This window comes from Gorilla gorilla, chromosome 7, assembly GCF_029281585.2.
Source record: "Gorilla gorilla gorilla isolate KB3781 chromosome 7, NHGRI_mGorGor1-v2.1_pri, whole genome shotgun sequence".
Taxonomy (NCBI): Eukaryota; Metazoa; Chordata; class Mammalia; order Primates; family Hominidae; genus Gorilla; species Gorilla gorilla.
Genome location: NC_073231.2, coordinates 93,916,406 through 93,931,600, shown reverse-complemented (window position 1 = coordinate 93,931,600; position 15,195 = coordinate 93,916,406). Strand labels below are relative to the sequence as shown.

The window sequence follows — 15,195 nt, the reverse complement described above, 5'->3', positions numbered from 1 at the left end:
ATCATTCATTTTCCTCCAAGAATTCTCTCTCAAATGGGGACAGTGATGACTATCTCATAGGTTTGTTGTGATTAAATAAAATAATGCATAGAGTACTAGGGCTGCCTGAAATAGGTGATATCACTGTGAACTCCCAGTGATTTTACCCTATTTTGTCAATCTTTGTGACCATTCAAAATATAAACTCATTTTACTCCTAAAATACATGGACAATAATGAGTGATCCAAAGTAGGGATGTCCACAATTTGTTCCTTGGAAGTCTAGGGGTTCTGTGAAAGTGGCTCATGGACTAGCCTGTGAAGGGATGAGAGTCTGAGAGTTCTAACTCTTGGTGAGCTTTGCTTTTACTTGTATTAATGTCTATACACTGAGTACTCCAATCAAGACCAGCCATAATGTCTATACTCACATTCCCAGTTTCCTCATCAACAGGTCCACTTTGAAGTCTGAATTTAAAGTAGTTAACACCAAAGTCATGGTTCCTCAATCCTTCTCAGCTTACCTTCCCTTACTTCCTTACCTTACTGAATGACAACATTCTTCTTCCAGATAATCGGGCTTAAAATTCTTGAGTCATGCTCAACTTCCTTCTCTTTCACATCCCACATCTAATCCATGAATAAGTCCTTTGGCTCTTCCTTTAAAATATATCCCAAATGCCTTGATTTATCATCAGTCCTATAGCTATTGACTCCCTAGTCCAAGGATTATTGCAGTGACATCCTGACTGGCATTCCTACTTCTGCCTTATCTCCTTCAAACTCTTTTACTCATAGCAGCCAGTGTATTCTTTTCAACACTTAGCCATAAGTTTAAGCTTCTCTGTTCAAAATATATATTGGCTTCCCATCTCTCTTACAGTAAAGCCCAAAGGCTCACTGTAGTGTAAAGGCTTGTCTAATCTTAGGTTCTGGTTCTTAACTCTCACCATGTCTCCACATTACTAACTCAATTCCAGTCACCCCAGCCTCCTTGTAGACACAGGTACTCCAGCATGTGCCTGCCACAGGAATTTTCAATTCCTAGTTTCTCTGCCTGGAATGTTCTTCTCCCAAAGACTGCATGTATTGCTCCTCACTTTTCTCTGCTCAGATGTCAACTTATCAGACAGGACCTCTCAGTCCACCAATTTAACATGACTTCAGATACTCCTAGATAACTCTTATCTGCTTTGCTTTTTTCATAGTTGTTATCACCTCCTATAATAGTATGTATTTATTGATAAATTGGTTTAGTGCCCATCCTCACATATCCTATAATGTGAGATCAATGAGAGCCACAGCATATCTGTGTTGTCCAACGTTGTATCTCTAGCCCTACAATAACACCAGGAACATAATATATATTCACTAAATATGTACCAAATGAATAAATAAATCAAGATTCTGCTTAAGATTATTTCAAAAAAATGTTCTGCTTCCTAAGAAAGATTTTTTAAAAACTCATGAAAACCTCTGATATATATATATGCAGGTTGGTGATGTCCTTATGAACTATAAATATACTTAGCTAGCACTTTTTATTCACTTTAGCATACTGAATAAGAACTTATTTTTAACACAGGCAGGATATGGACAATAAGATGCCCATGTTTAATATATGCAGGAGAAGAAACAGAATAAATGCCTTATGCCCATTGTATTTTCAGTTATTTAAATCAGAGCTTGCCAGTTGGAGTTCTGTAAATCATTAACAGGTGCACAGGTAACAAAGTCAAGCACACAGCAAAGGTCTAATAAATGTCAGCTATTATTGTTTGTATGCATAATCTTTCCCTATATGTGTGTTATTGTGTTTGTTGTTGTTGTTTTTATCCTTTGTAGATATTGGAGATATAGTGAAGAAATGAAAACAATGGACCCTGGCTATCCCAAGCCAATCACAGTCTGGAAAGGGATCCCTGAATCTCCTCAGGGAGCATTTGTACACAAAGAAAATGGTATGCAACATGTGCTTTCTACATTTCATAAGTTTGCTATCTTAGTAACACATTAGGCTTTTTCACTCTGCTAAATTAAGCCATTGGAAAGTGCTATACTAGAGCTATGTAATACTGTATTTCTATTTATATGAACTTTTTTTCCTAGATTTACATGTCATATTATGCTGTAGACATTTTTTAACCTCAACTTAGTTTATAAAAAAGTCATTAGAAAAAAGACAAGTAATAGTTTAATATGGAAGTTGTGTATACCTTTGAGGTAATTTTACCTATATTTCTATTAAAATTCCTGTAAAGATAATAATAACAAAAATACATGGGACAGAACCGGTCACAAGGAAGATAGAGGTGCCACTCGAGGTATTATATCTGGTAATAATGCATGTTGAGAATTATAATTTTGTATCTATTCTTTAGCTTAGAGGAAGATTCCAGCAAGCAAGGAAGATTCCAGCTCAATATGGTGAGAATAGAGTGGATGTATGATGGTATAATAACAGGAAAAAAATCCAAGAGCAGTCCCCTTTACTTGCTATCCCAGGATTTCACATTCAGCTAGATCCTGAGTGGAAAATTAGCCAAGCCGTGGATAATCCATACTCCCCTATCTGTTGGCATATATGAAATGTAAACATATCTCTTCCCATCCAGGGATTAGTAAATAGGAATAAATCATAATAATAATTTGAAATTGAATTTATATGCAATATTTCAGAACAATGGAAAAGAAAATGACATTCTGAAATATAGAGAAAAATATTTACCTCATCAAATTATTTTCAATAGGAAGCGTAAGAAAATAGTATATTATGTAGTCCTCAATAACATGAAAAGTCTGTGACATATGCTCAACATAAGCAAAAATAGGCATCTCTTGCAAGACAAACAAGTGCATCTAGGGGCAGGGAAGAGAAAGCAAGGTTAATGAAAGAGTCAGGGGAAAATGAAAAATCATACTACCACTGAAAACTGTGATTGACCTTAAGCGTATTGCAAGATTAAGAAAACTCTACACTGGCAGGGCGTGGGGGTTCACACCTGGGAGGCTGAGGTGGATAGATTACCTGAGTTTGAGACCAGCCTGGCCACAATGATGACACCCCCATCTCTACTAAAAATATAAAAATAAGCAAGGCATGGTGGCGTGTACCTGTAGTCCCAGCTATTCAGGAGCCTGAGGCAGGAGGATTGCTTGAACCCAGAAGAAGGAGGTTGCAGTGAGCTGAGATCATGCCCCTGCACTCCAGGCTGGGTGACAGAGCCAGTCTCTGTCTAAAAAACAAACAAACAAAAAAAAAGATAAGAAAAAGAAAGAAAGAAAAAGAAAACTCTATACTAGTATAAACTTGAAGGAACTTAGAACCAGGATAAATTAATACCAATCAGAAAAATCAAAGTACATGTACTGTTTTTTGAGCATTGCTATATGTATAATGATATGCTACTACATTCTGTGTGATAGTGTCCCACAAGTGGAACACTGTAGGCAGAGGCAAAGTCAAAAAGAACCTTGAAGTCCTGATCATAGTACTTGCTGAGAAAAATAATTTTTGTGTATTCAATTGGCTCAGAAAATTAAAAGACCAAGTTAAGATATTACTTGTATGTGACAGAAGCAGAAATCCATAGGACAGTGAGACTAAGATTAAAACATAACTCTCTGAGCTAATAGGGAAAGGAATAAGAGAGTAAAGGAAGTCACAATAAAGTCACATTAGAGGCAGTAAAATCAGATTAATAATGTGCCTCAAAACTTAAGAAGCTATACAGCTAAGAAGGACAAAGAAATGAAAAAATGTGAAAGATGATCACATCAGTTTATTTATCCACATGTGTTAAATAGCAACTTCTTACTAATAAATGTGTAAGAGTAAAAAATAGAACACAGAGGCACTGCTCTCAGGGAACATCTACTAAGCTATATAATAGTACCAGCTGTGGAAAATTATGTCTCATTACACTTTTAGGATGAAACAATAGACAAGTCCAGTAATGTTCAGTCAAACATAAAAGGATCATCAAAACACAGCCTCATTAATTTATTTTCTAGAATTTCTCAAAACAATGAAAATTTAGTTAAGAATTCACCAGAAGTTATTCTTCATAAGCATGTATACAAAAATACATGTCAAAGCTGCTTTTAAAAGGAAAAAAATACAAATACCTAAATATTTATTCAACCAACTGACCTTTCATAAATGAAAAAACCTAGATTGTTGAGCAAGATGAATTTTGCAGGATCAAGGTTTGACATACTTCCATTACCAAGTATTACTTCTATTTTAGGCTACTTCCTTTCAAATGCTTACACTGTCTATCTCCTAGTAACTAGACATTTGTTTTCTGAGACAAGGTCTCATCTCACTATGGTGCCCAGGCTGGTCTATAACTCCTGTATGATGCCCAGCCTGGTGTTGAACTCCTGGGCTCAAGCGATCCTCTTGCCTCGGCCTCCCAAAGTGCTGGGATTACAGGCATGAGCCTCCACAACAAGCCTAGACTTCTTATTTGTAACAAGTGTATTCAATAACTGCAATTCTACTCCTATATGTAGAGTGTGTTACTATAAAATGTGGCCTACAGAACTGTGTCGTATGTAAATAGAAACTTCTTAACTTTTGTGTAATGCTTAGTAGCTCTATAGTAATGAGCTTTAGCTAAAAATTAAAGATGAGGACACTTCCAGCTGTTGGTTTCCAGTTTATAGATATAAGAAGTACATTTACCTATTTTGAAGGTCTGTTTAATTCTAGATCAATGCCATTATTCATCTATGATCGTCTAATGTACTGTTATTTGGCAAGCCCTCAACATTTCTTCATCCAAGCTTGTTGAGTAATTATATTGAATTTCATTAACGTGATCAAATACCAACTCTCGGCTGAAAAACTTGAATCTACATACACCTGTTTTCACTTGGCAAGTTGCTCTCATTGCAAAACTGTCCTTCAAAACTAAAAGCAGCAGTAGGTGTTTATGGCATTGAACAGAACGATTTCCAGAATGAAGTGACCTGAAGTGATCATCTGCCCTATCTGAAATTTCTTGAGAGATGTCAGAGTTCTTCATTCAAAAATGATACCTATCTATCACACCCTTGGACGTTTAACCTAGGAGTATTTGATAAAAGATAGGCGATCTCCGAGGTCGGGAGTTTGAGACTAGCCTGACCAACATGGAGAAACCCTGTCTCTACTAAAAATACAAAATTAGCTAGGCATGGTGGCATATGCCTGTAATCTCAGCTACTCAGGAGGCTGAAGCAGGAGAATCGCTTGAACCCGGGAGGCGGAGGTTGCTGTGAGCCGAGATCGGGCCATTGCACTCCACCCTGGGCAGCAAGAGCGAAACTCCATCTAAAAAACAAAGACAGGAGATGTGTAAAGGACCCGCTCTTAAAAAATTATTAAGTGTACAGTCTCTAGAGCTAGATCAAGATTTAAATCTTGTGTTCACCAGAACATGAGCATGTTATTTTGTCTCTGATCCTCAATATCGTGGGCTTAAAAGAAAGGATAATTAATTCTACCTGATAGAGTATTTGTGAGGATTTAAAGACAGGTCATCTACTAAACTTTAACCCAATGCTTCTTCCATAATAAGTCCTCAATAAAACAGGAAAAAATATTACCTTCATTAACGATTATAAACTATGAATTTTGCCTTGTATCAAAAATAGATAACTCCCAAAATATAGTTTTAAGTAATTATAGCATTAAAACATTTCTTGATTTTTTGAATTTTATCTCAAAGGACAAATTAAGTCAAAGTATTATAGTCACACAGAAACTTGACATGAATGAGCTGTGGACAGAAAGAAAAAACTGGATACGTGCCCAACAAAAACATAAAATTTGGAGAATAGACCTAAGAAAAATGTCCATATTTGTAGTTTAATCATCAGGAGCTTAAAAGTCTATTGTATGCATTCATAATGTTTTAGAAAATAAATTGCATGTATTGCTGAGTTACTTGAGCCTCCCACATCCCACCTCCTCCCCATGAAATATAAGGTACTAGGAAGTATTAAAAATAGAATTGTAGATTTATGTTGTATTTTATTCTTAAAATAATGAATAATGGCTTTAGTAGTTCTATAAAATATAGCTAGGTGACACAAATTAAACATATTTTTAATAAAGTAAAATAAAGAGGACAAAAAGAGAAGGAACAAAATGTTTATGACCTGGAGCCAGAAATGAGGTTAGAGTACCAAATACTATGAATACGTCTTTACTTGTTAAGATTCCTTGCAGGCAAATGAAAGCCCCTCCAGTTTTATGATTTATATTTTATTATGATTTCTCATGCAGATTACAAAAGGAAGCCTGTTGTTTAGAAGGAGCACAGATTCCTGATACTAAGATGATTAGAAATTTCCCTTGAGGTGTTTCATAGAGAAGCGTCTTTATCATACATTGAACAATGTTCCCAGTAACAGCCTGAGGGTAAACAGTGTTTCAGTTTATAAGGCTGTTTCAGCATCTTTCAATATAGATTGATACTATCACACTAATATGTAATTTTGTAACAGCAATCCTGTAAGTGAGCAAAAAGATAAGGTTCTCTTTTCTAGCTTGGACTAGGAGTAGATTGCATAGCATGGTCTTTGAACAGTCCTCTGTAAATGATATTTCTCTCTCTGGACTGAGCTTTCCGTAGGCATTAGATGGCATCATTCCTGGAGCACAGCAGCCACAGCCATCTTAACAGACAGCTGAGCTGAAAATAGTGTTTTCTTCCTATGAAAATTAAAGGGCCTTAAAATACATCTCTTAAGACATAGCCTATTTTAATAACATTTCTCTACATATACACTGTCACAAATAAGTGGTACCTGTGTGTGTGTTATGTTTTTCCGCCTAGGCTTTACGTATTTCTACAAAGGAAAGGAGTATTGGAAATTCAACAACCAGATACTCAAGGTAGAACCTGGATATCCAAGATCCATCCTCAAGGATTTTATGGGCTGTGATGGACCAACAGACAGAGTTAAAGAAGGACACAGCCCACCAGATGATGTAGACATTGTCATCAAACTGGACAACACAGCCAGCACTGTGAAAGCCATAGCTATTGTCATTCCCTGCATCTTGGCCTTATGCCTCCTTGTATTGGTTTACACTGTGTTCCAGTTCAAGAGGAAAGGAACACCCCGCCACATACTGTACTGTAAACGCTCTATGCAAGAGTGGGTGTGATGTAGGGTTTTTTCTTCTTTCTTTCTTTTGCAGGAGTTTGTGGTAACTTGAGATTCAAGACAAGAGCTGTTATGCTGTTTCCTAGCTAGGAGCAGGCTTGTGGCAGCCTGATTCGGGGCTGACCTTTCAAACCCAGAGGGTTGCTGGTCCTGCACATGAGTGGAAATACACTCATGGGGAAGCTTCCATGATGCACAGTATCTGCTGTTCTTCAGTCCTTTGTCTTTCTTTGTCATTCAGTTCTAGGCCTTTCCTCTGCACGCTCAATGCCCAGTAAAATTTCAGGATTAACTAAAGAAGAGGAGAAAAAGAAGAAAAGATTCTTCTTAAAAGTTTCTAATGTTATTTTCCTTCTGAAGTCTGAGCCCATTTCTGGGGGGAGAAAAAAAAAAGCAAATCAGAAAACCCACGGTTTTTCTTTTTCTTTTTTTCTTTTTTTCTTTTTTTATTTTTTTGCTTTAAAACAAAGGGAAAAAAGAGTTTAAACAAAAAACCCACAATTGAACTTCCAGGAAAGTGTGAAGACCCAAAACAGCTTTGTCTCCAAAGAAGATAGCTCTCTGACTGCTTTGGATAGTCTCCTACGCACCATTTTGTCAGGTGGGAGATTTGGAATACACATGCAGGACGTTAGACTGTTGGGACAGCCATTTTCCAACAACCAAGGGGCCAAAATATCTGCAATATAGTAACAGCCTTAATAATACATCCATTTTTCGTTTTATACAGCTGTTCTCAGCTATGTCCTCAATGTTTCATCGCATTTATATTCATAGCTATTTTCAAACACGACCTTTTAATTGTTTTTGAAGTATTTCTAAACCCCTTCTTTCCACCTTACTCCTCCATCATTGTGATAATCTTCCCAAGCTGTATTAGGCCATTGCCCCAGGCCTTCCATGGGTCTGTCAGGAATATTCATTACAAAGCAGAGCAAGAAGCAGTATGTCTCTGAAGTGGATTACAGTGGCAGTTATTTTACAAGGATTTGTGACACTAGTAATATACCCGTGTAACCCTTTGAGAACTATCAGACCAGCTTTCAGAGTCTTAGGATTGTCGGTCTTACGATCTGATAAATTATAGAACTGGGCAATGGTAAAAACAGTCACAAGTTCAAGAAGTTCAGGTTTTTAAAACAGATATCCTGTAATGTCATATAATTTTAAAATGATTTACAAGACTACATAAATGTGTTTATAACAAACAGAAATGATGTTACTTGCCAAAATTTTTCTGGCAAATAAAAAAGGTATTTTATTAAGATTCTCATAAGTCTGAAATTTTATTTGAAAAACTGATAATAGCCTAAGTCTTCTTTTCTTTTTTTTAGGCATACTGAATTTCTGTTTTAAAATCCATTGCATGAAAATTCAATTTGCCTTGGTATATGCAGTTAGCATTGCCATTTTAAAAATGAATTAAAACGGTGACTCTGAAGTTGCATGAATATCCTCCAGTGCATTACCTATTGCACGTCCACCATAGTTCTCAAAGGGTTAGTGTGGCTTCTGGCATTTAGCCGTCCATTTGATCACTGACAGAGCCAAGAGACCACCAAAGCATTTCATTGTTGAGTGTAATTTGTCCTAACAGCAGTATTGTCATTTTCATGTGACCTGCAGAGCAGGTTTGTATCAATATTTTTTTCCTAGAGAAAAGTCAGCAACTGACAGACCTCTTTATTGATTTTTAGGAGCTGCTTCTTGCAGTGAAAGGCTTTACAGCCACTGGGCTGTGAACTTATTAGAGATGGTCAGAATGAATGCACCCCATGAGTCAGACATTGGCTTTGTGTGAAAGCCAGCTTTGAGGGGATTAGCTTTTGAAACAATGAACAGCTTGCCTTGAACTTGATTATTGATCTATTGACTGTCATTAACAACAACTTAAACATTGTCTTCTGTGAAAATTTTCCTTGAAGAGTCCTGTTCTATGTCTTTGCCCTTTGACCTTTAACTTGCAAACTGGCACAAACTGAAGGAAATCTGGTGTTGCTTCTCCATTGGATTAGTTGTTCTCTAAAACCTAGTAAGCATGAGCTGTTTCCTTAGAGTGGAGAGAGTGGTGATGGCAGATCTGCAGATGGACACTTTGCTCTTTACATGCACACTCTGAAAATGCCCTATAGGTAGAAGTGAATTTTAATTTCATTTTAATATAATTTCAAGTCTAAATTCATCATTTTAGTACAAATTACAAAAACTATAGGAAAAAAAAAAACCTCAAATACTTGAATGGCCAGTGTGGCTTTTATATAAAGCAGGAATTTTATACTAGTAAAAATTTCTTACTCATTTGCTAATACACATTTCCAGATGATTTTTAATGAGTGTAGGTATACATTCTTATTTGGAAATGGATAGTTTGGCTGCCTTGAATTTATATTTATACTCAACATAGCATGAAAATTAGAATGCCTTTTGGTTAAACTACATGTTTATGATTTGGTTGGGGAAAATATTTTATAATTGTGGGTGGCATGCTGCAAAGCCTTGCAGATTGTTATTTCTTACAACCTGAGCGTATATAGTATGAGCCTAAGAAAAAAGATCAGTAAGAAAAGAAGAATGGCTTTACAGTAAAATATCATACAATGCAGACTATATTTTAAGAGGATATTGGAGATTATGTACGCAAGGGCCAAGAAAGCGAGAAATGAGAACCAGAGTCAGCCCTGTAGCTTTACTTCAGTGCTTCCATTCTAGATGATGCTGATATTATAAAGAGTTAGTCACTGCTGCTAAGCATGGAGGACTATATACATAAGCTCGTTTATACAGTGTTTGCTTGTGGGAGGGTTTAGTCCTTTTAGGGCCTTGATGTCAAGAAAAAAAATAACTGGAAACTATATTTTACTAAAGATAGAAATGAGGAACTGTGTCATTTTGGGACATGTGCAAATCATTGAGGAACTCCATCACCCTGCATTGAAAATTGATTTTTTTTCCTCTAAAATGAGAAAGAAACTGAATAAGCAATCTGTTGCCTCTTTACTCATTCATCACAATATCCTGATTCGTCATAAGACTATCAGTATATAAGGGCTAGAAAATAATCATAGCATTAAGAAGGAAGGAGTCTATCATTATGCTTGAATTCTGGCAAATGTCATGAATAAGGGTTGGGTCATATTTACTTTAATATGAGACAAGATTTATGTGATAAGCAAAGGCATATAAGGCTGCTCTTTTGAACAGAACATTTCAGTTATCAGGCTGTACTATTACAAGAGATAAGAAGACAATAAGGACAATGTAATCACAAACACTGGGATTCCATTTGTTTATTGTACACCAGCTACTTTGTGGGTATGGTTCCTGACTCCTCTTCTACTTGAGGTTTGGGAAAAAAGTCTCAATCCAAATGGAACAGTGAAAGGGAAAGTAATTCATCTAGCACATAAGAATAGTGATTCAAAACCAATGCGGAATAAATTTCCATGGGTCAATAACATAAGGTGTCAGTTCAGTATTACTAGAGATATGCAAGGCATAAAATATTTTCATCACCCCATCACTAATAACATGAAAAGCTCAGACATAGGATTTCCCAAATTGAAATGAAAACACATTCATACCTGCAAAAATAATTCTCCTTCTGCTTCATTTCTCATTACTTTATCTAATATAAACACAAATGTAAACAAGGTAATGTTCTTCACGTAAAATGACCATATAGTTAAGAATTTTAGTAAAATATTGTTGTTCTGTGTATTATTAAACAAATGCAATGAAGTATTAAAATAGCTGATCAGTTTGAATTTCCTGTAAAGCAGTAATTCCGCATCAGAATTGTAGATAAGGTTGTGAATTTATTGACTCATTTCAGAACAGTGTCTGTTGACATGGCAGTCAGAGCAGGTGAATACAGAAGCTCTTTCTGATTGCAAAGGTTATAGAGCTAAATTAGACAGCATTATGTGATACTAGCAAAGACAACTTCTGTTATAAATCAGAGGGCAAGGCTTTTCTGAATCAATGTGATAAATTACTAAGTAATGATTACCAAAAATAATTACTAAGTAATAAAGGATACAGACTGGTTTACTGAAATAAGCAAGTGTTACATTTAATAATTACCTATAATATTTTTTGTTAACACATAAGCAAGTGTTACCTTTAATAATTACCTATAATCTTTTTTTGTTAACACATAATTTGGCCATTTCATATACTGTGTACCTATTTTCATTCCCTCTCTGTGGGTCATTAAAAAACACAATGTGGTGGATAAGAACATTGTCCAGACTTCACTGCTAGTTCCAATACATAGATGATGGTGTATAAACTGGATTGTAGGGGTAGTCATATTTGCAAGTTCTACATGTTATGCTAATATATCTAGTATGGTACACATACATGCCCACACTTTGTGGATCTTACAGTGGAATAAATAGTGTGTCCATAGTAACTAAACTCAAAGTGCTATCTGAAGAGGAATGGATGTTATAAGCAGACAGACAGACTGAGTTAAACTGAGTCATGAAAAAATATATATTTTAAAGTTTTTGGAATCATTTCCAGAAACTAATAAAGGGAATTATTTACTGGTAGTATTGAGTCTGTGAGATTGTAGTATATACTGAAACAATCTTCTGGATGGTGTTAAGGTCTTTTTTAGCAAACACATAAAGAGCTTATTTCATTTCTGATGCTTTCAAGGGCATATTCCAAAGTATCACAGATGTCAAATAGAATATGCTATATAAACCAAAAATGTTCATTTCAGATGACCTATTACAGCAATCTCAGCCAATATGTAATATCACAAAATGTGTCAAGTCAATCATATAAAAGGATCTAATCATTCAGCTGTATTTCATGTACCTTCATGTTGTTGATATATTGTGACCACAGGAAATAGGTGCCAGAGCATATGCAGTTAAGTTACAGGCTCCACGTTGCCTAGGAGGGAATCATAACTACATCAGAAAATTTTTAACAGTTATATCTTAAAAATTAGAATTTTATGTAATAAATAAAGCGGCAACCAGGAATGGCAACACAACATAAATATGAAAGCTAATTATTATATTTAGCTTTCATATTTATATAATAAATATGATGGAAATGGAGAAGGAGGAAAAATGAGTCTTTTGTTAAATATAAAGACAAACTATAACACTCCTTGATAATACAACTGGAAATTTTACTTTAGCAAGCATAAAATAGTGGAGGAAAAAAATGCAACTTCAAGCTCTTTGCACTAGTGATGATTATGTGATATATCAATGTAATATTTAGCCAGTGGTCATTAGATGTTACCGTGCTTAAACACATCTGATACTCATGCATTGCCTTACAGGCTAAAAATGTAAGAGGTAGGTGTTCAGTAACCTCAAGTTGGAAAGATATATAATGTTAGAATCCCCTGAGACAAGCCATTTCCCTGAAATAGAAATTTACCTCAATAATCATGTAATCTAAAACACTTGGCATAGTAGCAAAGAAGTTGCCTTAGTGTTCTAGTCTCATCTAATTGTGACCTTTGTCGTTCATGTACTTCTGAAATCATTTTCCACTGGTGTAATTTTGAAACAATTCTGAAATATTTCAGGTAAGATTAATAACATCCAATTACAAATATATGTTTCAATATTTTATACGTATGTCTACTTTGAAAGTTAAACCAATAGTATAGAAAGCCTAAGAATGAACACTGATTGGACATACTCACAGAAATTAAGGGAAAAACACATGATATTGTAAAATTCCTGTCAATGTTTGAGTAGAATACAGAAGTACATAGCAGTCTTCAATTTTTAAACACAATTATGGGCTTATAACTGGACGTGACATGCATCATTTATTAGAACAATATTATTTATTTATACTAAGTAAGGATATAAGATCACAGAAGCTTAGTGTTATAACAGAGACTTCACAGACATTCATAACTAATGTTTTCTAAGGAAAATAAGGGCATAACCCAGAACTCATGGTCAGTGCAGAGTAAGTATAAAAAGTTATGTATGAAAGACATTTATTTATAGAGATTTCTGAGGATTCTATGCCTTTTCAACTTAAAGATGAGTGTGTCTTAGAATTTGTTTTATGCATCATTGGACTGGGGATGATATTCAGATGTGTACTCAGCGTGTCCTCACATTAAAGGGCACATTGAACAGTATAGGAAAATACATCATAAACTAGAATGTTGTACAGATTCATATAACTTTCCCATGTGCTCTGCTGTAGAGCTGAATTTATATGCCCTTAAAAAGGGATAAGAATCAATTAAATATAAATACAGAAATATACTTATGTTAGGTCACTTAGCTTCAGAGCAAGATGTCATTAACCTTTATTTCACAGAGAAAAACTGGAAGAAAAGAATGGTGAACAAGAATAAAATGATAAACTTTTTGGCTTATAGAGATGTTTCTTGGGAATTTTTTCCACTTGTTTTTATCCATGAAAAAGATATCAGTCACAATACAGACATTTCTGTAGTATTTGGTCTGTGGGTAAACTGGATCCCAGGCAGAATACTTTTTGACACAGGCCTTTTTATACATGCTTTATATATGATGAAGCTTTGGTGAGATGTGACTGCATGGTAGGATGCATTTTCCTAGGATAGGATATGGTGCTGCTTGTACTTGCCACCTTTTATATGAATGTATACATTCATCGCTACATTGGCCTGTCTTGCCAAGATATGGTTGAATAAAGCCTGGTGTGAGCTGTCTGTTTGAAAAGTCACTAGGATGCATGTTTCATTTGCCGTTACATAATGCCAATTTGAACCTGTTTCCTCTATATATTAACAATCCAATTGTTAAGATAAAATATACTTTGCTTGAATTAATGATTTTGGTAGTAATATGGGCGTTATCCTTAAATCAATGTTACAATTTTTGCTATTACTGAAATACCGTCACAGAGGCCACATTATTGGCTGTCTATACCATTGCCTGAGTAAAATTAGGTTTTTAGGTCTTTTTGGCATTTACTTCTTTTATAGCTGATGTGGAATCAATTATTCCTTTATGTGTTCATAAGTACAAAATTTCACTATCTTAATTACTTCCAAACAATTTCCAAGCAAGGGTATGTGTGCCTGGTTTTTCTGCTCCTCCAATTCTAAGATCGTTATTTGTTTGCCTTCTGTTTCTCACCCAAAAATACAGATGGTTGGGAAAGATACATCTTATTGAGTTGTCCTATGCAGTCTCTGTCTATATTTGCATTTCTTTCTATTCCTATCTTGCCTTTTTTTTTTTTTTACACAGATTTGGTTTTCCCTTCCCTTTGTGAAAACCAGAATTGAGCAGCATTGTACATCAGAGATGGTACCCAGGAAATGTCTTTGTTCCTCAGTATTTTTCTTCAAAACTTCCATGCAAAGACAGTCCCAGCAAAGTTGACATACATCCCAACCTCTCTCATTGGCTTTTCTAACTTTTTATAGAGCTATTCCCCTGAGAAAAGTGAAATGCTGAGTATGATGGGTATTGTCTGTTGATAGGATAGCTAAGGAAATTTGCTTTTGGAGAATGTATCTTAAATAATTATACAGGAAAGTAGTCACAGTATAGTGTTCTGTTTAAGGTACATCATGGGTACATAAATGCCTAAAACCTTCATCCTTTGGTCTATTTCTCTGTATGTGTAAATTACATATATATTAGAAAGAGAGAATAAAAGAATTAGGGGTGTTACAGAGGCAGCTTTTTGCTGCCTTGGTTTTGACTGTATCAGCATTTCTATTGCAGACCTCTATTTTCAGGGGTTTTAGAGACTCGACCATAAAAATTTGTTTCAGGCTTAAAAGTTTTGAAAGATTTTTTTAGGTATCTAATTTTAAACAAATAGATCTTGTTTTTATATTATAGGAGGGAAATAAATAGAGTTTACTAGTTCAATTTTGCGCTAATATAACTTTTAATAAACTTAACTTTTTAAACAAAAACATAAAATCTAATTAGTTCATAGTTGGTTGATGCTTTTTTAAAAGAATCAGTTATTGACCTTGAGAAACTTGCCTGCTTCATCAGTATAGTAACCTATCTTTAAGATATTTTAAAACGTGTATACCTATATTAA

General features: G+C 35.1%; 1 protein-coding gene across 2 annotated transcripts in view; it reads left to right on the top strand.

Annotated features, from left to right (window-relative positions):
• MMP16 (matrix metallopeptidase 16) overlaps window positions 1-14,295 on the top strand; it is a 287,063-nt gene extending 272,768 nt beyond the window's left edge. Inside the window, exons 9-11 of one of the 2 annotated variants that reach the window (XM_055349690.2) lie at window positions 1,825-1,940; window positions 2,361-2,406; window positions 6,810-6,845. In XM_055349690.2, the coding sequence (XP_055205665.1) occupies window positions 1,825-1,940; window positions 2,361-2,365 (121 nt within the window). In that variant the 3' untranslated portion in view covers window positions 2,366-2,406; window positions 6,810-6,845. Of the gene's footprint in view, window positions 1-1,824; window positions 1,941-2,360; window positions 2,407-6,809 lie in introns of both variants that reach the window. The other variant, XM_004047251.5, reaches the window with a different exon arrangement.
• Window positions 14,296-15,195: the final 900 nt, after the last annotated feature.